Source organism: Amphiura filiformis, chromosome 5 (genome assembly GCF_039555335.1).
Source record: "Amphiura filiformis chromosome 5, Afil_fr2py, whole genome shotgun sequence".
NCBI lineage: Eukaryota > Metazoa > Echinodermata > Ophiuroidea > Amphilepidida > Amphiuridae > Amphiura > Amphiura filiformis.
The window spans coordinates 74,703,071-74,726,783 of NC_092632.1; the positions used below are offsets into that span (position 1 = coordinate 74,703,071).

The 23,713-nt window shown below is 38.0% G+C and overlaps 1 protein-coding gene across 1 annotated transcript in view; it reads right to left on the reverse strand.

Moving 5' to 3' along the window:
- The window catches only part of LOC140153702 (transmembrane protein 87A-like), a 32,816-nt gene extending 9,151 nt beyond the window's left edge, over positions 1 to 23,665 (reverse strand). The window contains 8 exon segments of the mRNA XM_072176526.1: positions 458 to 519; positions 2,778 to 2,868; positions 4,570 to 4,845; positions 5,240 to 5,290; positions 7,370 to 7,516; positions 8,052 to 8,131; positions 9,145 to 9,241; positions 23,453 to 23,665. Coding sequence (XP_072032627.1) covers positions 458 to 519; positions 2,778 to 2,868; positions 4,570 to 4,845; positions 5,240 to 5,290; positions 7,370 to 7,516; positions 8,052 to 8,131; positions 9,145 to 9,241; positions 23,453 to 23,599 — 951 coding nt within the window. The 5' untranslated portion in view covers positions 23,600 to 23,665.
- Positions 23,666 to 23,713: the final 48 nt, after the last annotated feature.

Sequence of the window (23,713 nt, forward strand, 5' to 3'; positions counted from 1 at the left end):
AAAATAATTGGTCTAATAAAAAGATACTTGCTTCATATTGTGTTTTCTAACTTGTGGCCTACCATAAAAAAGTCTGTTTCCAAATATTGCCCCAGCATAAATAGTACATACCTTTGGTGGTGGTGGCACACCGCTTTGTTGTTCACATCATTCAAATGAATAAAAAGGTTTGATTGGTGTAACCCGACCAACCCTAAAATTAGGCCTGACCCTAGAGTTTTTTGCTTTAAAAAAATCGAATTAAAAATGGATAAAAAAGTTCCAAGGCCTTTATCAAATGCAATTTAAAAGTAAAAAAAATTCTAAAACTTTTTTTTAGGCCTAAATATAAAGTTACGTGTCTTAAGCATCTGTATTTTTTGTGGTGATGACGATGTTGATGACGACGACAATGATGACGATAATAATAATTGTAATAATTTATAAATAATCACTGCCAGTATACAAGCATACTTACAGGCAATAGTGGCCACTGATAAGCTGACAAATAGCCCTTCTCAGATCTCATCTCAACTTTTACTGGAAAAAGACAAACACACAATATTCATATAATTATACATTCATACAACTGTTCACTTGGGCACTGGATAGTGGCCAACAAAGTATATAGGGGATACCGATAGAGCGTTCTATGTATACCACCCTGCTAGGCCACTGGTGGTGAGAGCAAGGGTATTGCAAACTTTCATACAACCCATGCACCATTAAATCATTCACAACTGCCAACTAGCTATGATATTATTAGCACTCAAATTATGTGCTCCCTGAGATTTGATTAGCTAGCAAGGTGGTCACCAAAAAAAAACCACTGAAATTGTGCGAATAAGCTTTTTTCGTTCATATCATATCATAAAAAAATTTCATAAAAAGAGGATGCTAGGATCATAAATTGGTTTAGTTAAAGCTATAAAAAAAATTGAAACAGTTTTATTCTGGTTATGGCAAAAATACATTCCAATTCATCCCAGATTATCCCTAACAATATTTAAAAATAAACTGAATGACATCCATAGACACACAACCATGAATTAGTACAGAAATTACCATTTCATGCTATAAATACATGTACTTAAATATTCATATTTGTGAGTGGACACTACGAATGAGCCGTAAACTCGGCAAATTGTATTCTGAGATACAGTGCAAAATGTGCCGCAAGTCGTATTCATAGGTGTCTCAATTTTCGCTATTCGCAATAAGGGCGCCGCCAGCGGTTTGCGATGTAATCGTGATGTATCATGGGAAAAGGTCGACATCCAAGTCCGCGCGATACGAATATTACCATGCTATTACATAGGAACATGTGACAATATTTTTTTAGTTTGTCAAAATAAAGGTGTTACACACGAATCGATACTCAATAATACTTAATAATGTGATTTGAAATGTGCACAATTAATTTTTTTCTCTATCGATTTGCGTGTAATTGACAAACTAAAAAATATTGTCACATGTTCCTATGTAATAGCATGGTAATATTCAGATTATGCGGACTTGATGTCGATTTTCCCATGATACATCACGATTTTTCCCATGATACATCGCAAACCGCTGGCGGCGCCCTTATTGCGAATAGCGAGAATTAGGCGTGACATGTTTCTCATTTGATAGCGTTTAAACCAATCAATAATCCTATTGCTGAAGAGGATAACTTTGTTTGCCTTGGCTAAATCATGTTCAAGTGGTGCATTACAATTGCATTGTATTTTGGCTGGGTATGTATAACCAACAATTAACAATGAGAGGACATTCCTGTACCTCGTTGACTCGGGAATGATCTGAAATGACCGCCAATTATGACTTTATTACCAGCAAATGGAAAAAGAGACACATATATAGAACCGAAAAGGGTACCATTTTGTTGAAGGAGCAGAGTTCAACAAACCATAACCCCGCTTCTGGATATCGTTTGAAGTCAAATGATATACTATTTTAAAGCTTATGATATATATTTTCTAAACACGAAATAAAACAAAATTGACTGGGGGCCGAGTTTACGGCTGATTCGTAGTGTCCAGTCACATTTTGTTATCAAGACCAACTGCATCCCAAGATATTTCAATCTTAGCGTTAACTTTGCTGTAACTTTCATCCTGTTTTGCCAAATGAAACATACATGTAGCTAAAATGTAATCTTCTACTTAGTTCTAACTGGCAATGAAAGTCAAATATGAATAGTTTTGCCATTTCAAGGAAAATAGGCCCAAAACATGCATTTTGCATGATTTCTAACAATTTCAGTCACAAAATTCAAAGACTTGGCACAAGTCTAAGCATTCCAAATTTGGAATACGAGTTTATAATTTATAAAAGATATTAGAAAATGTGTTTTCCAAAAATTGCCACAGCATACGAAAAACACCTTAAAACGTATGTTTTTGGCCCTTATTTCCCAACATTGGCCAAATATTATAGCCAATTGGAACAAATCATAGGATCAGAATTCAGCTATGTTTCATTTGACAAAACAGGATCATATGAAAAACACTCCAAAAATGCATTTTCTTGGCCCTTATTTCCAAAAAGTGGCCAAATATTAAAACTGGACTATTATAGCCAATTAGAACAAACCAAAGGGTTAGAATTCAGCTGTTTCATTTGGCAAAACAGTATATTTTTTTAATCCAAAAATGTTTTTAAAAAAAATAGTGCTGTATTTTTCTGGAATAAGGAGTAGAGTAACAATATAGTGCAGCAGGCATTGTGATAGCAGTGTTATCAGGGGGTGTATGGATTTCAAATAGAATACTCCAGTGGGGGTACTGATGGATACTTACACTCCAATGACATTGGCTTAGCAATATTAGTTGACTCTATCTTTACAATGAAAAAGTAACGTCCATCAAGTGGAGCTTTTGTAACAGGATGCTAAAATATAGAAATACAGGGAAAACATAGTATAAGATCATTTGAAGTACGTTCAATGATACTTTTAAATACATATGAAGTACAAATAAAAAATACACATTTTCCCTGCTTCATTTGAAACTACCCTTCTCCACTCATATGCAGTGCTGCGATGATCCTAACTGGTAAAACAAGTTCAACTTTGTAGAGCAGTTTCAAATTTTCTCCGACAATTGTAACATTATGATTTACATGTTAGAAGAGAAAAATTATCAACCACGAATCACATGGTTTTTATTTAAAACAAACTCATAATGACCATAAAATTAATAAAACAGCCGCTCTCAACACCCGATATTCCAAATTCCCTTTTGAAAAATATTTTGATGAATCCAAGTGTGTAAAACTATTGGATCCAAAACATAATGATGACAAAATTGGATTTTTTATGCCCGCTGTAAGTTTAAAAATATTACATCTCATCCAATATTTGAAACTCATTGCTCAACCAATAAATATGGGCTCAAACGATTCAATTTTATATCAATATTTATCAAGGTGAAATGGTAAACAAATATTGAATGTTTTATGCAGTGTTCTTAATTAACCGGTTAATTATAAACAGCGGTTAATTAACCGGTTAATTAACGTTAATTAACCGGTAAGATTGGTTAATTATGGTTGGAAAACATATAAATCTGCGCTTGGAATTCAATATGCCATCATACTGAAGAACATTGTGCAAGTATTTAACATTGAGCAGATGAAGTGTGCTTGTCCACCTTTAGTTTTAAAACATTCCATTTGTAATTTTAAAATTTTAGAATTAAACAATTCGTTTTATATACACGTATAATGTCAATTAACCCTGTTTTAAAAATGCATACTCATTATTGACATAGATGCACAATGACCTTAAGTTGTTACGTATCCCCCTACATTTTCAATTTATCAACTTTTTATTAATAGTCTAAAATTGGTTGAAACAATTCTGAGCAAAACTGGTACAGTCTGCTCACTTTGCTGTGCTGTGGCTTTTTGGGCACTTGTACGGGAGGGGCCCGGGGGTGTCTGCCTGGTTGAAGGTATACAGGGATGTCACGGATGTGCCACAGTTTTGGGGTACCTTTTCAACAATTTTGGTATATCTATGGGTGGGTTTTGCCAGTGCTTCTCACCAAGAGAAATTCAGAATCCTTCCAATATGTGTTCCCATTTTTTCAAAGAACCCCCCTGGATTTGTACATTGTGCTCAACTGCTCATAAACCATGATATAGTCTGCATATGGTCTATAATCATTATAATAATAATAATAATAATGTGCTGCATGACACTCTAGGACTAGAGAACAAGATTTTAATATGTCCAGTGAAAATTGAAGTGATATTTAAATGTTAAAACTTAAAATAAATTAAAAAGTATCACAATAAATCAAAATTCATAATTAACCTATTTTACCACCGGTAAAATATGATGCGGTTAATTAACCGGTAAGATTGAGGTTAATTAACCGACTAAGAACACTGGTTTTATGAGTACAATGCTTGTATGTATGGTACAGGTATATGAAAAAATCTTTTTGTAGCAGATGCTTAAAATAGCAAATTTTTATATAATCATAATAATAGGCCAATCAAGTGAAAATAATTTTTATATGAGTTATGTAAAATAAAAAAAAACCAATCAGATGGGTATTTATTTGGAATAATTGCTGAGCTTACCTTTACTAATGTTTTGGGGGTTGGTTTGGTGGTTGGGTTTGTCTTTGTGGTGGCTGCATTGGTCTTTTTGGTGGTTGGTTTTGTCTCTGGGACAAACGGGTTTGTCTCTGTGTCTTCTTGGTTTGCTGGGACTTCTGGGTCTTCCTTTTTGCCTTCTGGGTCCATCTTTCCACCTTCAGCCTCTCCAGCTTGTCGACGTTTACGTCTAGTGGCTTTGCCATCACCTTCAACAGGTTGTTCTTTGTCACCTTCATTTTTAGGTGTTTCCGGTGCTACCTATTAGGAAAAGTTAAAATATTAAATATTAAAAAAAAATTTTCTAGATTATACCATTCTTATTTCATGTTTGTATCATACATTTCATGAGATCAGATCCAATCAGGTCTGATTGTGAAACTACAAAATACAAGAAAAAATTGGTATTAAAAACATGCAATTTTTTGTTGTTGCCTTAGCAATTTCTTTCTTTTATAAAATATCGATATCAGTCTTGGTTGTTGTGTGAGATTATTCCATAAGTTGGAGCTGCAACTGAAAGAGTTCTGTTCCGATGTGATTTTCAGTACATCAGATAATGATCAAGTTTTTTTTCTTCAACTAATCGTTTCTGTCAAACCTAAATAACCCAAATGACAGAGTCAATGCAATAAATTCATGGATTGCTACATACCTGAGGTGAACTGGATACTTTAATTTCCGTCCATTTTCCATCTCTTTCATCCTGTAAGGCAAAATATACAAGCAATAAGATTAAAACAATGGGAGAAAATTGGCACAATCATGACCTAAGGCCATAGCTAGGGGCAGTTACCCCTTGCTACAAAAATCAAAATTTATAATTATAATTTATAATTCAGGCCTAGAAATCTGTGACACAGTGCGGGCGAATCTATTTGGGTCCTTGCAAGGGAATTTAGAGAGAATATCCGATTCCCGCAAAATTAAGATTGTCTCAATTTACCCCCGCTGCCCAAAAACAATCCAAGATGGCGATTGAAAGATTCATGTCTTTCCATGCACCCAAATGGCTGTTTTCGCCGTTAAAATGCCCCTTGAAAGCAGTATTATTGGACAATATATTAACCCTATTCTACTACCCCCACAAAAGTGGTATATTTGAGTGGTGTGGAGGCATCATTATTAACTACTGCATTGCAGTGTTATCAGTTGGGTAAAAACCAATAAGTGGCATACCATTGGCAAGCTTGGACTTTAAGCTTTAAAAAAATAAGTTTAATAATTAATTATGTAAATTTTATGCAAATTAGCTCATGAATAATTAATGAGCTCATAGCCAGATATGATGAAAACATATTTTGATTTACTTTTTTGAAGTGTATGAGTACTTCAATGTGGCATTTTCATGCATTTTTAAATACAATGCTTTGTTTCTTCATATAATAAAAAGAAATCAAGAGTCAATTTGGACTATATTAAAAAAGTTTAGAGACATTTTTGGACTATTTTTAGGGCAAAATTTGGCATAAAAGTGGTTAAAATATGCAAGATTCAAACATTTTAACCATTTTATGATGTGTAAATGGTAGTTATATTAGGAAAAAAAGGTTTGTTGTTGATAGAGAAGTGATAAATCATCAAAAAGGACTACAACTACTGCACTGAAAATTCAGCAACCCAAGATAAGTAGTTATTGATTTATTGATCAAATATTGGTTTCCCTCATTTTTGACTATAACACCACAACTGTTGTCTGTGGTGAAATAAGATTTCCAGTGCAGTAGTTGTAGTCCTTGCCCCTATAATATACATGTCTTACTTGTCACCAATGCGCTATAATTTTTGAGAAAAATGCATAAATAGGCACAAAATTGGGCAGGGGTGTAGTACCTCCTTAATCAAGTGAAGCGAGGACAATGTTGCCAAAGCTGTTTCTATTTATAAGATGAATTACCATTAAATTCATTACTTCTTTATTGTTTAAATATGTACAGTGATTTTAACCATTCAGTTTTCTTAAAGCGGCACTTTGTGATCTACAGCCTCATCTGCTAACAACTTGCTCCAAAAGAGTTAACATTTTTATACCATCAGAAACCCCGGATTACACACACCATGATTGCTTTCCTGCAGATTTGGTTGTGTGACAAAGATATTTTCGGGCTGTCGACAGCCAGAGGCGTAGCAAGAGCCTCGGGGGCCCATGGACAAGGAACAGTGCGGGGTCCTTTTATCATCTAATTTATCAGCCCTATCCCTAAGCCACATAGTCCAGAGTTCATCTCGGGGCCCCTGAACCCTCTGGGTCCATGGACTTCGTCCACCCTGTTCGCCCGCATGCTACGCCCCTGTCGACAGCCAAAATATACAGCACAGTAGCCTACAGGACACTGTAAAACATTTAATTATGTATAACTTCATGTCAGAATCAAGTGACATTTTGGAAATATTTTTTCGTTGATATCTATTAAGCATACCCTCAAAAGTGCATGCTAAAATCACAAAGAGCCCCTTTCACATTTTGATCACATTTAAATCCCTACAAAGGTGATTAAATGTTCTTTAATATGATGCACAGGCATAAGGATGATCATCCATGAAAAAACCCTGAAAAGTTTGAAAAAGCGTGCAAAATTAGGCTAAAAATGCCAAAAACGGGCTGAAATTAAAAGAAAGTGCGGAAATTTGGACAAAAAAAGCCTGAATTCAGGCTTAAACCTGAAAATTCTCATGCCTGGATGCAAAAATCTGAGAATTAACTTCTCACAACGTTGTCCTCACTAACTTGTGATCGGGTCACATACATACTTGCCACCACTTCTACCAAGAGTTTTTAACTTACATCCATCACAGAACCAAAAGTGTGATCATCCGAACACCTCATGGTCGTTGGCATTTCGCTGATGTAATAGAAGACTTTCGTCTCTCCTGTTAAACTGACTGACGGGTTGTCAAATATATAACCACTATAGTCTTGTGAATTGTTACCCTGTTGATTGAACAAAATAACATAGAAAAACATCAATAGTATTACTTTTTAATGAAAATTATTTTTCAGTCTTGGACAAAATTGGAATTTTAGGCACAATCTAAAAGTGCCCTGGCTTCCGTTAAAATCCCACCAGCAAATAAGGACACATGGCCTTTAATCCTATTTGCACACAAAATTTACCCAGTGAAAAAGGAGCGCATGTGTGCCATTAGCATGATTAGGCAAACCTTTATGGTATGATGACACATTCTCAAAAGTGACAAACAGGGTTTGTTGGTTTTTGCTGCAGGTGGAAAAAAATGCGGTTTTAACAGCGGTTTTAACCACTTGGTAAAAACAGTTTTTGCCAGCAAAAATGGCAAAAACTAAAAAAAGAGATGAATAGTCCACTTTTTTCATTTCAAAACAAATTATTGAAATAAAAAAATTATTTCCTGAGTGTAACAAGGCCAGATTTGGTCATTATAAGTAACTTTAACCGTAACTGCATTATTTAACCCACTAATGTATCAATGAAAAGAGAAATACTTACCACTGTGTAGCTGATTTCACATTCACTGTATCGTATCATCCAGCTTACAGTGAACGTAGCTTTATCATTTTCTTCACAACCTATGAAGTAAAAGACACAAATTTAGCTGCATGTCTCTAGCTACATAACAAATTGCAATTACTACGTCTTAAAAATACATCTGCCTGCACTGGCTTTGCCATTGAAATTTGCAGGGGAGCTTTTAATCGCTCTCCTTGAGCGCTACAGGAGAGCACTAGGAGAGCATTTTTACTGTACTGTATATATGTGGTTATTATTGTTACACTAAGGTAGGCGAGCAATAAAAAGCTCTCCTCAGCTTTATTTGAGGGGAGTGATGTGGAGCAATCGCTCTAGCTCTCCTCAAGCTGCAAAGCCTGGCCTGCCCATCAATATGAACAGGCAGTTAGCTCCGGAAACAGGCGAAACAGTGCCTTACTAGCTCTGTCTTCACAAGCCACCTGTGGTCTGCCCATCATTTCGTACAGCTCCTGAGACAAGCAAATTAATTGCCTTACTAGCTGTGTCTTCAGTTCTCATCACAAGCCACCTCCTATCTAGAATTTGACAGAGTTTCTTTTTTACACTCCTGGACTCATCTTGAAGCGTAAAACCATCGCTATCCGAGCCCTTAAAGGATGTCTCCGGCAATCACAACATTATGCCTTACGAATCACATGGTTTTATTTTTAAAAAACAAACTCATATTCACCATAAAAATAAAAACAGTCGGACACACGATATTTAAAATTCCCTCCAAAATTGTCTAGTGCAATGACGTAATAGTTATTTGTGCTCAGTTTTGCCAGCCTTCATTGTATTACTGGGACGTCATTGCACTGGACGATTTCGGTGCCGAGAATTTTGAATGAATATCGCGTATTCAGAGACGGCTGTATTAATTCGAGTTTGTTTCAAATAAAACCATGTGATTCGTGATTGATAATTCATTTTTGCCGGAGACATCCTTTTTAAAGCAGAATGGTATTTACCTAAATAATTTGGTATTTTAATACAATCATTAGGATAGATTGTAATAAAAACATGACTGTTATAGAAACACCATATTCAACATGACAGTTGCTGTACTTACTATTGGCCTCCACACTTAATGCCACTTCAGATTTTGCATACATGCTTTTGGAAAATCCTTCGTATGCAACATACACATCGTCCACATCTTTTTTATCCTGCAAATAACAAGCAATAACAATTATAGTCAGTGTGATTCAAGCTAGAACGGTATAACCGGCTTTTTGTTCTGAAACCTGTACTCCATTCTCTATGAGGACAAGATGGGCGCGATACAACATACAAAGTTGTCTACCCATCACTTACAAAACTGTGTACTGAATTTCATGAACATAAATTATCTGATCATATCCAAATATGGTAGATCGTTATCCTAATAAGGCAGATTGTAAACAGCGCCGCTCATTAAATGATGTCATTGATCATGCAATGTTTGGGAAAATCCAAGAGCACTGGGCAAGGCATCCATGCGTTACAGCATGATTAATTGGGAAGGCGGGTTAGTGTAGTGGTCTTCTCACTCGCTTCTCACCACTGTGGCCCGGGTTCAATTCCCCGCGGCGCCACACGTGAGGTTGGTTGCCGATCCATGCTCGTCCTCGAAGGGTTTCTCCGGCTGCTCCGGGTTTCCTCCTGCATCTAAAATCGGACCTCTTCCCATATCCCTGTCCCGTCATATCCGGATGGCGGCCCTTAAATTTAGTAGCCTCAGAGCACTATTGGGATTAGCCTGGCTTCGGCCGAATGTTATAAATAAATAAATAAATAAATAAATAAATAAATAAATATATGCATTTATGCATGGGTTAAATTATTGGATAAACGACCTATAATTAAATTAAATATTTCTTGGCCAAACTGGAACACTGTGCGTTGCGTCCATGTAGTGTACTAAGCCGTAGTAAGCGTGTACGCAGTGTAAGGCGCGGTACAGAAGAAAGTATACACGCGCCTTACACTGCGCATTACACGCTTAGTACACTTTACATGGACGCAACTCGCATGTTCCAGTTTGGCCAAGAAATACTTTGATTATAGTTAACCGTATTTGGATACAGCAGATAATTTATGTTCATTGAAATTCCCTACACAGTTTTGTATGTGATGTTGTGATGACTTTTTACTCGCACATAAGGCTCTGAGTGAGTCCCGGGAATTCGAGTCCCGCCCGATAATCCTATTACCCGGGCAGGAAATTCCCTGCCCGGTACCCGAAATTAAAAAAAAAAAAAAAAAAATGCATTGAATTTGAATGCATTTTGATATCATTAATAGAGTATGACATGAAAACTATGTATCAATTTTCAGATTAAAAACACAAAACAATGTGCAAAATTCAATTTTTTTTATTTTTTATTTTTTTAGGTCAATCATGATACTAGCATTTAGGTCTAGGTCCAGAGACACTACAAAACCGAAAAAAACTTTGAAAAAAAAAATTTTTTGGCAATTTTTTTTGTTGTTGCAATTTTCGGTACCGAACTTTTTTTCGAAAGGGTACCGGAGCCGAATTTCGAAAATGAGAGCCTTACTCGCACATCAGCACCACTTCATCTGCACTCAGCGAATTTGTGTTTCCGCTTTCGCACCCTTTGCACCGCTTTACAGTACGACTATACTCAGGAGTGAAAACTTCTAAGAGGACTGTACTTATTGGAAGAAGAAGAAGAACACACGCATCCCAACTCTCTCTCGCTGACATTGACAATGGACCCCAGCAATGGACATGGTGAATAAAAATATGGCCATCATCGAGGTCATGTCATGTCACTGAAGTCACGAAAAGATTATGTGTTGTTTTTCTCAGAAAAAAATAGGTTTTCCACAGCAAGATAATTAGGCCTGGCATTTTCGGGTAATTTTGTACCCGGGTACCAGCCGAATTTTTAGGGAGGGTAACCGGGTACAAGAAAATTAAAAAAAAAAAAAATTATTTTTTCGGTTTTGTAGTGTCCCTGGACCTAGACCTAAATGCCAGGATCATTCATGGTTGACCTAAAAAAAAAAAAAAAAAAAAAAAAATTTCAAGATATTTTGTATTTTTAATATGAAAATTGATACTTTGTTGTCATGTCATACTCTATTAATGATTTCAAAATGCATTCAAATTCAATGTATTTTGAAAAATAAAAACTTAAAAAAAATTTTTTTTTTTTTTTTTTTTTTTTTTTAATTTCGGTACCGGGAGGGTATTTCCTACCGGTAATGTAATCTCGGCGGTACCCGTTTACCCGACCGAAAATGCCAGCCTTAAAGATAATGCAAGATAGTGAAATGTAAAACTGTATTACTAGTACATGTATCTATACTACATTTTTGTATCTTTTCTATCTACTATATTATTCCTTTCTGCTTGACTCCACTTGGGGTGTTGGATATACCTCTAGTCTAATACAAACAAGCAGAAGCAGTAGTTCCAGTAACTGTAACTCAGTAATCTTTATTTAACATTATGACATTATCTGAAGGGCCCAGTAAATGTCAGTATGTTGAAGGATAGGCCCGAAGACATGCAGGCAGGTCTAGCAGAAGCAGAAGCAGAATCTGACTATCTCGACTTGAGACTTACACCCATCGAATGTGTGTCATCAGCCCTCAGATCGGCCCTCAGACACACACACACAGGCATAGAGTTGTGCAGTAGCATGTTTTGTTGACATTTTTTGTCAATGTTTACATCAATGACAGAAGTACTCCCATAATTGAAAACTCAGATACAAAGGACATCAGTTGGCAATCTTAATGTTATGCAATCAAGTTTACAACACATCAGTCTTACAATGGGCAGAAAGTCACTGAGTCACGCCATTCAAGTACCAATATTGATTACTTCAAGTGGCCTACTGAGAGTGACCAGATATAACCCTGTGTGATTTCCATGTTATTTTGCAATAACAAAACCATGTTTTCCTTGATTTTGGTATGAAATTGAGCAAATAGAATTCAATGTCATGTCAATTTGGGGTTATTAAGGGCAACTAAAACTGATGTGAGGGAAGTTTTATCTGTTTGGAATCTGTATTGACTATTCTGAAGGAATTTATGTAAACAAACTAACTCATGGCCTACACCCATCGAATGTGTGTCATCGGCCCAGTCATCGGCCCTCAGACACACACACACAGGCATAGAGTGTCTGCAGCAACATGTTTTGTTGCCATTAAATACTGTTTACTTCATTTGACAGTTAACTAATCCATAAATTTGACAATTCAAATACAAAGGATATCAGTTGGCAATCTTAATGTTATGCAATCAAGTTTACAACACTGTTATTAGTGTCAGTCTTACAATGAGCAGAAAGTCACTGAGTCATGCAATTCAAGTACCAATATTGATTATCTCAAGTGGCCTGCTGCAATTGATCAGAGATGAACTGTATGATTTTCCTGTTATTTTGTAATTATAACAAAACCATGTTTTCCTTGATTTTGGTATGAAAATGAGCAAATAGAATTTAATATCTTGTCAATTTGGAATTATTAAGGGCAACTAAAACTGATATTAGGTAAGTTTTATCTGTTTGGAATCTGTTCTGATGGAATTAATGCAATGTAAACAAACCATGGCTGATGTGGACATTGTGTAGTGCTTTTCAGTACCCTGTTTTCCATGGGTGACTGTAGGAACCCATGGATTCGATCCATGTACTCATGGCCCATATGAACATGTGTACTGGTTTTCAGTAGCGGTAGGCCTACCCTGTTTTCCATGGGTGACTGTAAAGGCATGTTTCTATTGGGAGCGTTTACCGGTAAAAAGACGGTAACAGGATTAATTCTGCTCAATAGAAACTGACCTTACCCGCTATTTACCGTAAATAGCGGGGAGAGTTTACCGGTAACATTTTCCTTGTTGAGGAAGGAAAATAGCGGGGACGCTTTACCAGCGAACTCCAATAGAAACTCACTCCGTTCCTGTAGAATGCGCATACAGGGAAGAAAACGGAAGTTGAGTCGCGAAATTGACCTCTGCATCGTCAAGAGCCGTTATGTTTATAGTCCGTTCGCAAAAATTCATAGGCCTAATAATACTTTACTCACTTGCTAATGAAAAATGGCAGAAAATATTCATCATAATGCATTAATACATAATGACTCTAATTAGCCATGAAATCAACAACAACAACAACAGCGGATGAACCCAGCTATGGCATCAGAAATAAATAGAAATCAACTCAGATTCGCGGCGCCCAGGAGTGCTTCAGAAGATAAGAAAGATTTCATGATTTTAATATTAATTATGTTATTGATATTATTCATTAAAACATATATTAACTGAAATTAAACTGTGAAAGATCAAATTCTAAGACCTATTTTTTGCACGCAACAAAACTGAATCCTCAGGTCGATCCGAGGTCGATTAACTGAGACTGAGGGAATTCCCAATGGCGTAACGTGATACAAGAACAAATGACAACACTTCATGAAACATTAAAAAAACCATATTCATCTTCTGTCTTCTTTTCTTGAGTTTGCTGCCTCATTTTTAGCCAAACAATAAAGAAAATACTACAATACTAAAATCCACAATGCTTTGCGATTGACCCGGGATTTACCCCAGGCAGAGTGCACAACCTTTTTTTGCCGGCAAACTTTCTATCACTGTGAAACCATAAGTACTCGTTTTGGACAAATCTACTCGTATTCAATCTCTAGCTAACAATGGGCCATAAACCATTGTGATGGCAAAAAACAGTAGCAAATACTGAGTAGTACAGAGCACCTAATCGATATGATTTCCACCCAATGCAGTCGACAGTCGAGACCATCCAAAATGAATGCAGTATTCAACACCCTCGCGATCGATACCGCACGCGACAGCCGGTACTTTGTTTATTTATTTATAGCATCAAACCATCGAGATAAAAATCAAACAGTAGGCTACAATTCGCGTTTATCATATTTTAATATTATTATAAATCGTGATGTCAGGATCATCTAATGATGTAAATTCGCGATGTCAGGTCATGCATGATCAGCATTTTTTTTTATCAAAAAAAAAGTTTACCGATGGATCACACATGCATGATTGAAGAACATAAACCTGTCGCGCATGTTCATTCATGTTTAAACGGCAAGTTTCCTTGTCTTCTTCTAGTCTTGAGCCTTTGTCCACGGTTTATACAAAGTACTAATCGTTTGTTTTTTGGTCATTTTGTTTTTATAGAAAAAGCAAACATAAACATACAAATCACCGCAAGTACAAGAGGATTTATTAATTGATAAAAATCCGTAAGACATACCGTCGAAAGTTATTCTCCTCAGCCAAGACTGCCCAGCGATTTATGAGCGGGTTGTTGCGCGACATGCGGCATATAAAGCCTATTATCCAATTTGCTCTTCTTTGTCGAGCACTTGATAAGTACAAACACATTTGGGAGAGGTACTTCACCAATCCAATCAAATACAGTCGTTTAAAACTCCTTTCTTGACCGTGTTCAAGTATAAAACAACGTGCTGATTATTCACAAAAAATTCTGAAACATGGTCTAAACCGGTCGTATGCGAAATTTCATACCGGGCATGATTAAAATGTTATGTATTATAGGGCGTACTAGTTACATGTTTAAAATTACATTTGTATTCATTTAGTTTCTAATGTATTTTTCATAAAGATGTATTGTAATTGAGTAGCTAACAATTTGTACAAATGTGTGTATCCAGGAAAGTTGAGAAAGATCGTATCCTGGGTGTGTATCATCATATCATTACTCAATATCTAATTGTAAAAAAAGAAATAGATATGAAGAACCACCGAAAAATAAATAACATGTATCGATGGAAGAACATGATGAAAATATACAGTAGGCCTAGGCCCTAGATTGGGCTTAAATTTATTCACTTCGGTTCGTTACAAAATGTCACCGTAGAAAGTAGGATTTCTCTGCTGTGCTTGGTCATACCCAGATTATTCTGCTACCAGAGTTGAAGAGAGAAACAAAGAAGCATGAAACCAAACCAAATGACTTCCAGAGCTCCGTCCATCGCCGGTATCACTCAGATTATCTACATGTAAAACAACGTCGATGGTCCGAAACACTCATCAGTCTTCATGTGAGGATAGGAAAGAGAAGGTCATGAGTTTCGGGCTACTTATGAAGCTTTTTCTTCACGTTCTACGTTCTTCACCACAAAATCATCATCACCATTGCCGGGCACCATTGATGTTTCTCGCCGAGTCGACAAGTGCCGTGGCCCCCGGGCGTGGCCCGTGCGTCTGTGGGAGCTTGAGGACCCGGCCTTTTTTTGGCTTAAATATCTTACCTTTAGGCCTATATTAAATCTATCATCGAAAATATAAAAGCTGCAATTATATATTCCAGAAATAATGTCCATAGATGTTCCATTAAATAGAAATGGCCTGACATCGAATGCCTTTCCGTCTTCTTCTTTGAGGCGATAAAATCCTGGGATGTATTCACGATTTTCATTTTCCTGAAGAGCTGTTCATTCCTATTTTGATACTTCCTTATTTATTTATTCCAGGTATGTGTGTGTGAGAGAGAGAGTGATCAAGAAAGGCACAAGAAAAAGGGTTGATGGAAGAGAAGATCAAAGATTCCTTGGAGAAGATCCCGTATCAACCAAATCATTCAAAACATTTCACCAGTCGTCCGTCCTCAATTGAAACGCACTTGTTGTCGCGCGCACAATTCAAAACATTCCCACGGCTCCAGATGCAAATCCAGGGTTTTGTAGAATACACAGGGTCGCCGTCTAGGGTATATGTGCTGCGCCGCATTCCATTGTACCAGGTCCATCCACCGTCACCATGGTAACTCACAGTCAAGACGGGATGATACCATAACACGTGTGTGCTTGCTTGTCATCATAAATCATCAGAAGAGATACGCGAAGTTTTGAAGTTGTAAACAATTGATAATTTGTCCCAGGCTGTTTGTAATAATAAATTTTTGCTAATTATCATATCTACTGAATCTTTCAAGATGGGACGCACCATTTGATACTGGGGGGGGGGGGTTGGAAGTTGGGGTCAGGGAAAGAAATATTTTTTTAAATTCCATGCATTTATACAGTTAGGTGGGGAAAGTTTTTTTTTTTTTAGTGTTGGTGGGGAAAGTTTTTTTTTGCTCATGTTGTGGGTGAGGTTTTTTTTAAAAAACTTCCTACCCCCACCCTGAGAAACGTGGGTCACGTGATCAATAATCTATATGATTAATACTGGTAGTCAGGCTGTCTGACTCTCACGGTCTGTGAGTCTGTCGGTGCACCTATTTTCTCGGAGACTAGGGTCGCACGTTCCTCAAACTTGGTTGGCATCTTGACCCAATACAGAACAAGTTTGTATTGGTTAGTGGGTCCAAGGTCACCCAAAGTTATCTAGGGGTCATCTGAGGTCAAATGAGCAAAAACTGTCGTATGGGTATGAAACTTGGTGGGTATAGTCAACATTTAGAGGCAAATTTTTGAAGGTCATTTTGGGGTCATCCAGGGGTCATCTGAGGTCAAATAACTTAAAACTGTCGTATGGGCATAAAATTTGAGGGGTACAGCGAACATTTGGAGCCAAATATTTGAAGGTCATTTTGGGGTCATCCGGGGTCACCTAGGGTTCATCTGAGGTCAAATAACTTTAAATTGTCGTATGGGCATGAAACTTGGTGGGTACAGACAACATTTAGAGCCAAATTTTTTGAAGGTCATTTTGGGGTCATCCGGGGTCACCCAGGGGTCATCTGAGGTCAAATTACTAAAAACTGTTGTATGGGCATGAAACTTGGTGGGTACAGTCAACATTTAGAGCCAGATTTTGGAAGGTCATTTCAGAGTCCTCCAAGGTCATCCAGGGGTCAGCTGAGGTCAAATTAGTAAATACTGTCATATGGGCTTGAAACTTGGTGGGTACAGTCAACATTTTAGAGCCAAATTTTTGGAAGGTCATTTCCGGGTCACCAGGGGTCATCCGAGGTCAATTTTAGTATAAACTATCGGATGGGCATGAAACTTGGTGGGTACAGTCTGGCGGAAAATGAAACCGAAGTTTGGTGGCCTCGTGATTCAAACGGCACATGTAGCCTACGTGTTCCCGGAGTGATGATGCATATGATGTGGACTGAGACTAGACAAGTATCTATACCCGGGACTAGTACCCATGGAACTCTTACTTCCACGGTATTCCCCCACCTTCGCCTGCCAAAAAATCGTTGTCTCCACCTAAATGAATTCATATACTCATTTTTTTTCTGATCCCGTAATGACCAAATGAAAAACAACTGGTTTTATGCATGAGAAAAAAAATTGTGTTTCCGAATTCTGCGCTCAATAATGTTTTATCACGTGCTTAGGCCTACCCATGCTATGTTTTATGTTATATAGTCTTGGTGGTATGTAGGGTTTCACCTTGCCCCCGAAACTCTGCATAACCCCCCCCCCCCCTACATGACACACACACCTTCACGAACCAATTCAAAGAATTGAGCCGGAAATGTAAAATTTTAGTTTTGCATGAAATCCAATTTGTGTTTGTGTTTGCATCTAAAATTATTAACCTATACATCATATGAGCTTGGGGGTATTTAGGTGAGTGTAGGGGGTACGTGTTTGTGTGGGTCGGAGACCGACGGATGTACTTTGTAGGTTCTCCCTACTCATTTGTTTTTGATCCCGGACGCATACGTAATGACTGAATGAAAATCACCCGGTTTCATGCATGAGCGCAAACGTCTTGTTCCCGAATTCTGCGCTCATTAATGTTTATCATGTGCTGGGGTGTATTTAGGTGTGTGTCAGCTGGTGTGTATGGGTCGGGTGTAGGCCTACACTCTAATATGTTCTCTTTTAATTGAAACCCTCCTCATTTTGTTTCTGATGTTCGAATGACAATCATCCGGTTTCATGCAGGTGGTGTATGACGTGCAGTCCCTAAATTCAGTAAATTTTCATCGTCAACCGTGTAATTGAATGGGATTATTTTGAAATTTTAAAACGCTTGAAATATCACAAACAAATAGGCCTATGTTGATAAATAATATAAATACAAGCTAAAACCGTTGGGGTTCGATAATGAACCCCACAAAACTAACGAGTATATGGAAAATGCCATACCGCCGGGCGGTTTCACGAGTTGCCGGCTCGATCATGTCATCCGCCGCCTGGTTTCATGCATGAGCGCAAAAGTCTCATTTCCGAATTCTGCGCTCAATAATGTTTTATCATAATGCTTAGGTGTATTTGGGCGTGTGTATGATGGGGTTTGGGGTCGGTGTAGGCCTACACTGTTATTTCGTATACCATTCAATTTAAAATGAATTCATACTCATTTGTTTCTGATCCCGTAATGACCGAATGAAAATCGCCCAGTTTCTTTATGCATGAGCGCAAAATTCTCTTTTCCGAATTCTGCGCTCAATTGTGTTTTGTCATAATGCTGGGGTGTATTTGGGTGTGTGTGTCTGCTGGGGTGTGTGGGTCGGGTGTTCACTCTAATATCGTGCTATTCAATTTTAAATGAATTCCTACTCATTTGTTTCTGATCCCGTAATGATCAAATAAAAATCACCCGGTTTATGCATGAGCGCTAAAGTCTCGTTTCTGATTTCTGCGCTCAATAATGTTTTAGGTGCTTGAGTGTAGGGGTGTGTGTGTGGGGGGGGGAGGGGTGTTCGTGTGTAGGCCTAAGTGTGGGTCGGATGAACGCTCTAATTTTGTACTATTCATTTTTTATTAGAATTTTTGATCCTGTAATGACTGAATGAAAATACCTGGTATTATGCATGAGCGCAAAACTTGAAGTCTCGTTTCCAAATTATGCGCTCAATACAAGCATGATCTAAGTATTTTATAATTATGTGCTTGTACTTTTTGTTGTACGTGTGTAGAATGGGATGAACGTGGGGGGGGCCTGCTGACCCCAAACAAAATCTACTCCCCTTTGGCATAAAATGAAAAAAAAAAAAAAAAAAACAAAAAACATTGAAATATAATATTACTAGGCGGTTACCCATATTTGGCGGTTCTCGGCTGGACGTGATTACTTGGCTGATGGTAACTGAAGCCACCAAGTGTCATGCCCATATGATAGTTTTTACTAATTTGACCTCAGATAACCCCTGGTGACCCCAAAATGACCTTCCAAAAATGTGGCTCTAAATGTTGACTGTACCCACCAAGTTTCATGCCCATACAACAGTACCAATTTGACCTCAGATGACCCATGGGTGACCTCAAATGACCCCAAAATGACCTTGCAAAATTTTGGCTCTAAATGTTGTCTGTACCCACCAAGTTTCAAGCACATATGACAGGTTTTAGTATTTTGACCTCAGATGACCCCTGGGAGGGGGCCCGGGGTCAGATGATTTACGAACATAACCTTCTTGCCAGGACAGAACTACACCCACCCACCGTGTTTTGGTTTTTTAACACTCTCGGGGAAGAGTCGGCGCCCATGGGGCACCCACCCCACCCCCTTGAACCAAAAATCATTGCAGAAAATATTCCACATTTACCGACCCACCACCGCCCTGCATTAACTCTGCCCCCCCCCCACACCTCCCAGCCGGTAAACATGCACATGGGCCCTGCACCTCACCATGCTCACCTCGAAAAAGCACCCCCCTCCCACCCTCCCACTAAAAATTACCCGTACCAAAACAGCGCATTTTAATACAAGGTCTGTGGTCTATTTAGGGACGCACCATTAGATTCTCAGGGTGGGGGTAGGAAGCATGAGCAAAAAAAAAAACTTTCCCCACCAACACTAAAAAAAAAAAAAACTTCCCCCCCCTAACTGTGTATAAATGCATGAAATTAAAAAAAAACAAACTTTCCCCGACCCCAACTTCCTACCCCCAGTATCAAATGGTGCGTCCCTTATAATGTTTGGATCAGATCATGGACCAAAAATTGTGACCGCTTTTACACGCACACCTGTGTAGGCGCCATTTCGTCTGGTAAAAAAAAAAACACTCCTCAAAAACTAAAAAAAAATCATCAATGGGTATGTACATGCACTCTGCAGCTATGGTACTACTAGCTAGGGATTTTCCCATGTTGTCGCAATCATCTGTCGCCACCTAAAAACCAAATAGAAACAACAATAAATAATGACTTGGGAGTCGGAGATTTTATTGGGGTGTTCTATTTGATGTTTCTTCCAGGTTTCCTACAGATCCTTTTAGCGCATGATTTTTATTTATATTCATTATTATATGGTCTCAGTAATGGTGTAAATTAAATACTGACTATTGTAATGGTTTGATTAAAAAAAATTGAAAATCAGTTAAACAAGTTCGTAAAATTACAAGCACATAATTATACAGATTCTGATGAAATTGAAAATATAATTTCCCCAAATTACAGCCCCTATTCCGTGCCCATTTAATACACGTTTGTTTACATTTTATGTGCACGCGGTAAATCATGTACTCTCCGACGAAATGTGGTTCTAAAAATAGGTACCATGTACCATGTGTTCCCTGGGCATGGATATCTTCCATTTAAATAACTAGGGCGGTCACGACCGCTTCCCAGAAATAACATCAATGAGGTTCGGCTCATCAAAGTCAGTTAATACACATGGATGAGGGGATTCAGCTTTCAATATAAACAAATCAAATGTATCGCAATGAAAATGATAAATTCAGCATGTTCAGCTGGGCTGAAATCGAGTCAATTGATCCGGCGGCGCTGGCCTAATTTTAAATTGCTTGATACATTCCCGGGAGACATTCACGGGTCCGGTGCATTTGCGTTATCATATCAGTAAAAACAAGATGAAGACCGGAGATGAAGATCACGTTGGCGCTTGGCCGGGCTTTCTTCAGATTCGTGGACGACGGAGTAGCCTACGACTACGAGTACTGCCCGATACTGCAGGATCGACTCTTTCAATTCAGGACTCAGGACTCCGTTCAATTTTGTTGGTGGTTTATCGACTTTCAACTTTGAATTCACAAATGCTCGGCATGTTGAATAAATTTGGTTATTTCACCGCCGGGAACTGCCGGGCTGGGTGGCCGGTGGGTCTCGGTGCGGTGTGGGTTATCATCCCGGACTGTCCCGGCCTTCATAACTTGTTTATGGGCTTGCACTTGCCACTTGGATCCGGACTTATGTACGTGATTTATTAATTATGTGCAGTGCTTTGGTTCTAAAAAATTCGAAAGGAGCAGAACACGTCCGTTCTTTCTAGAGTCTATGGTCAAACAATACAACTCATGAACTTACAAGGAATATAAATTGAGATGAAACCCGAGATGAAAGAAGTTACAAGCCAAAAAATACGGTAGGCATAACAAAACTACATACGCAGGTTGGTTTTTTTTCACGTTGCGTCACGTCCGTGCCGATTTATAAACTTTCAAAACAACGGATATAAAGACTTTGTCATGATCTTAGTTCTCATTTATAGATAGCCTATTCTTGATTCATTATAATTAGTAGGCCTACTCCGGATCCATGGCAGAGCGGGACAATACAATTTATCGCCAGCCAAACAAATATTATTAATTAAAGACGCAAGCAATCTAATTTGAATTGACACATTTTCTCCTTCGTAGTTCAAAAAAAAAGTATGAATAAAAATACGTACGAGCTCGTAGGCCTATTCCAAGTATAATGTAAATTTTGAGTGATTTATATTTTAACTTGGTGATCAACACGTGTTGCTGTTGTGTTGTGTTGCAATCAGTGACAAAAATATTAAACGGCAAACTCTAGAGACAAGAAGATAGTAAAAGTAATGTTGATAAAATTAGGTTATTTATATTACTGATTTGACGATCCAACAATTTGCTACGATCGATCGAACCTTTTATCACTCGGCGACGCTGAAGTATGTACATGTACTTATCTCGGCTCAAGTGGGTTTGGAGCTCCCAAAATAACCAATACACCCAAGCTGGCATTGGGTGCTTTTTGCTGATTTGCTACTCGTTTCTGCTGCTCGTTTCTCAAGCCAAGTACTCGTATTTCAAGTGGCGATGCTCGTTTTTGCTACTCGTATTAAAGTGGATTGGGTAACATAACAAAGGAGGAACAATGGATAATTCCTCATTGTTTGGAGGTTTTGAAAACGAGTAGAAGTGTCCAATACGAGTAGTTTTCCATTACCAGTGTATGTGTGTATCGACGTTGTTCGAAATGTTCTAACTTTCGTATGAACAACCGATAGCTTGTGATACGAAAGTTAGAACTTGCAAGGATGTTATCGTATGTAGCGTACTTGTTTACATGTACGTGTGATACATGTACGCAGTTGCCATACAGAGTACAATTTCATGCATATGAATAAAAACTTCTTCCTCAAGTTAGTTGTTGTCTCCAAAATATCATGAAATAGTTCGTGACATATTACCGACACACTGTACTATAATATTTTCTTAAATTTTCATACATGTACAATTTACGAAAAACGTCAATATTCGTTCTCCGAACGGCTTCGATCAACGCCGTGTTTCTGCTGTATATGCACCCACTGACCTCCAGCAGTGTTGCCAAAAATGTTAGCCCAAATCGCGAGTCAAATAAATTAAAAGTCGATCGATTGTTTTTAAAATTCATACATTGGTATCTATGGGATAGCAAAATACCATAAATTGCCTACGCCAGATTTGAAAAGTTGCTCAATTACTTTCCTAACCATCAATTGGTGTCTATTGGACAGGAAACTGTAGTGTGGAAAATCTTCAAAAGTCATCCTTTTGGGCTACTAAGTCGCTGCTTTGCCAATCCTGAACTCCATGACGTGCTTATTCCACCAGCCGTCTACACTGCGCATGTACTGTGACCACTGATCAGTGACTGTGACTGATTATGACCCGGATGTACCCAATTGAAAAAGGTCGTCTCTAGCGTGTACATCGGTGACAGTAAATCGGCCATGATCATTGCTCGGAGCATCGCACTGCTGTGACCTAAAACATCTCCAGAATGTACTTCAAAGATGTATTTTTCTCTAAAAGTAAGCAACCTTGAATCGAAGATACATTATGTTAGTCCAGGAAAATTGTAGCCAAAAGTGACATTCGGAAGAATGTTTTTTACTTACGTTATAAAAGTATCAACGCTATGCAGACGCGTTTTCAAATAGCCGTAAGTTCTATCTTATGCACACATAACTCTCGTGTCGTCGTGCATAAAAGATAGATTTTTCGATCAAGTATCGACGCTGTTTACCGGTAAACAACTTGCAATGGAAACTGACAGTTATCTGTCTTTCGCCGCTATTTGATGGCGAACAGTTTTACCGGTATAAATGCAGGGGACTCAATAGAAACACGCTATAAAGGAACCCATGGATTCGATCCAATGACAATGTACTTGCATGACTTGAGCATGTTGAGTCGAGACTTGACTTTCAAGAGTTGAGCTTGCAAGAACAAAATATCAAAACTAAAAAGTTACCTCTGTCACAGTCGGACGTATGGCCACGGTTTTGGTAAAAATGCCTTGTTCTGGTCCAGCACCTGAACACACAGATATTAGGAAAGTTGCAAAAAGCAAAGTTTGCAGCAGCTTGAATCGAGCTTGTTTCGCCATCACTACTTCCATGTTGGCACTATAGTGATTGCTCAGTCTATGACCACTATGACCTTAATGTTAACTGAACTAAGAATGAAACAACTAATTCTATTGGACAATCGGGAGGGTGTCAAGCTTTCAGCC